Genomic DNA, 2,841 nt, shown 5'->3' with positions numbered 1-2,841 from the left:
TATATATATGCACACACACACATATCTATATGTATATATGTATGTGTGTATGTCTGTGTGTCTATATATGTATTTGTTTATATATGTGTGTGTGTGTGTGTATGTAAGTATATGCAAATATAACGAGTTTCTACACAGTTTCTGTCGATCAAATTCACTCACAAGGCATAGGTCAACCCAGGGTTGCAGAAGGAGGCACTCACCAAAATAGCCCCACATACAGTGGGACTGAATCGAAAAGCGCGTGACTTAAACACGAATGCCTCAACCACACCTGGCAAATAAATTAAAGATGGATAAATGCTTCCTCATAGTTTCTGTTTTTTTTTTTTTCTTGTGAGGATGTCTGTTTTACTTACCAACACATTTTCCATTGACTAATTTGTAGCCACTTTTACAAATACATTTGTAGGAGCCCGGAGTATTTTGACAGATGGCCGAAAAGTGACACGGATTTTTTAAACATTCGTTGTAGTCTGAAAGTAGAAAGAAAAACAAGGGACATGTACTCGATAGCATTATTAGTTTTATAGAGGACATTTCTGGTCTGTTCCTCTCTTATTACAAATAGGGCTGGGAGAACCGCAACCAGTAGGCAGACGGTCAGTTCTTGGCCATGGGTCATATTGTAGCGGGTCACGGAGAAAGAATAAATAGATTAGGCTCCAGAACAGATTGCGTTCATAAATAAAGACCACACTGTATTTGTTTATATGTATTTATATATGTTTCAATTAATCATATAACGAACAGCGTTCGTATATATAGACCATGCTGTATTTGTTTATAATGTATTTATATGTGTTTGTTTCAATTAGTCATATAACGAACAACTTGGTTAACGAAGAGGGCTTCGGAACACATTGCGTTCGTATATATAGATACCACACTGTATTTACTTATATATGTGTTTCAATTAATCATATAACGAACAATTTGGTTAACGAACAGAACTTCGGAACGGATCACGTTCGTATGGAGAGATCGCACAGTATTGGCTTATTCATTTCTTTTTATATTACTGCGAGCATGCGCTATGTGCGTGGAAGAGACAAACTACAATATAAATCATTCTCAATCGATTCCATATGGCCCTTGAGGGTTCCATACAAGAGTTCGTTATTAGAATTTATCTGCAATAAATTCATTATACTTCTACAATACACAAAATATTTCGAACATTAATTTTTTTACGATTTCTAATAATATTTAATAATAATAATAATAATGTAATAGGGCTTTTTAAACATCGGATGGCTATGGAGGTCCACCTGAGTAAAACAGAAATCAAACGGGTCCACAGGTAAAAATTGGTTGAAAAACACTGATATGAATTATGAATCATTCCCACGTGAAAATTGGATTGTATAGAAAACAACCTCACCTTTGCAATTTGCAGGGCTGCCAATCCATCCTTTACAGCATCTGGTACAGACCGATTTCTCCTTTCTATAAGCCGTACTGCATAAAGAAAGAATGATAGAATAACAGAATAAATAAACAGAACGGCAAAAACAGTTTCAGAATGCGATTTACACAAATCTTATCTTTCATATTTCACTTATTTCAGTTATTGGACTGTGGTCATGCTGGAACACCGCTTTGAAGGGTTTAGTCGAATAGGTTGATCCCAGTACTCCTTTAAAAAAAAAAAAAAAAAAAAAAAAAACGAAGAAAAGTTTGGGGCTCACCCTGTCGGAGCTCTTTTCCGGAATCGCTAAGTTACGGAGACGCAAACAAACTTACACACAGGAGTGGCTGTGTGGTAAGTAGCTTGTTTACTAACCACATGGTTCCGGGTTCATTCCCACTGCGTGGCACCTTGGGCAAGTGTCTTCTACTATAGCCTCGGGCCGACCAAATCCTTGTGAGTGGATTTGGTAGACGGAAACTGAAAGAAGCCCGTCGTATATATGCATATATATGTGTGTGTGTGTGTGTGTATTTGTGTGTCTGTGTTTGTCCCCCCAGCATCGCTTGACAACCGATGATGGTGTGTTTACGTCCCCGTAACTTAGCGGCTCGGCAAAAGAGACCGATAGAATAAGTACTAGGCTTCCAAAGAATAAGTCCTGGGGTCGATTTGCTCGACTAAAAACGCGGTGCTCCAGCATGGCCGCAGTCAAATGACTGAAACAAGTAAAAGAGTAAAAGAGTAAATGTATATCAGGGACATGAATTATACATCGGTGGGGAATTTGTAAAACTTACGATTTACGAATAAACTTCTGTACTATATTTGTTGCACAGTCAGTTACACACACTCCCTGATCACTGTCACCGTCATGAAGGCAACGAACCAGTTATCACCCACATGTTGTAAATATGTAACTAACCACATGAAATATGGCTACCATATGAAATATAGAAGGAAACCGTACATTTAATAAGAGTATGCGTCCACCTGGCTGTATAGTAAAAAGTTTGCCTCCTGGAGTCTGTTTGTTCGACTCAACCCTTCAAGGCGCTGTCCCAGCATGGCAGCAGTCAAATGACTGAAACAAGTAAAAGAATAAAAGATCTAAAAATCGAAATGTGTGTCTTGGCGTTTACCTGTATTTCGTGCATTTTCTGATCCAACACCATGATGATCGTGTTTTGAGGTAACTTACAGTCTTCAAGCATGGGTACCGGCAGGTTCCGCTGAAAAGAAAGATAGGTAGATACAAAGATTTATGTGTGCTTGCATGTATGAACGCATGTGTCTATCTATGCATGTATGTATGCATGTATGTATGCATGTATGTATGCATGTATGAATGTATGTATGTATACATATAAAATTTATATGCATGCTAAATATATTTGTGAAAATGTGCAAAAATGAAAGTAATATACAGG

At 37.6% G+C, this 2,841-nt stretch overlaps 1 protein-coding gene across 1 annotated transcript in view; it reads right to left on the bottom strand.

Annotated features, from left to right (window-relative positions):
• Nucleotides 1-2,841, bottom strand: part of LOC106867472 (fibulin-1) — a 21,308-nt gene that overhangs the window by 9,862 nt on the left and 8,605 nt on the right. Inside the window, exons 2-4 of the mRNA XM_014912355.2 lie at nt 2,554-2,643; nt 1,385-1,461; nt 360-476 (exon numbers count right to left, since the gene is read on the bottom strand). Coding sequence (XP_014767841.2) covers nt 360-476; nt 1,385-1,461; nt 2,554-2,643 — 284 coding nt within the window. The remainder of the gene's footprint in view (nt 1-359; nt 477-1,384; nt 1,462-2,553; nt 2,644-2,841) is intronic.

The sequence above is a fragment of the Octopus bimaculoides genome, chromosome 29 (assembly GCF_001194135.2).
Source record: "Octopus bimaculoides isolate UCB-OBI-ISO-001 chromosome 29, ASM119413v2, whole genome shotgun sequence".
In the NCBI taxonomy this organism is placed as follows: Eukaryota; Metazoa; Mollusca; class Cephalopoda; order Octopoda; family Octopodidae; genus Octopus; species Octopus bimaculoides.
Note: the sequence above shows the minus strand (reverse complement) of the source record. Positions and strands in the feature narration are given on the sequence as shown.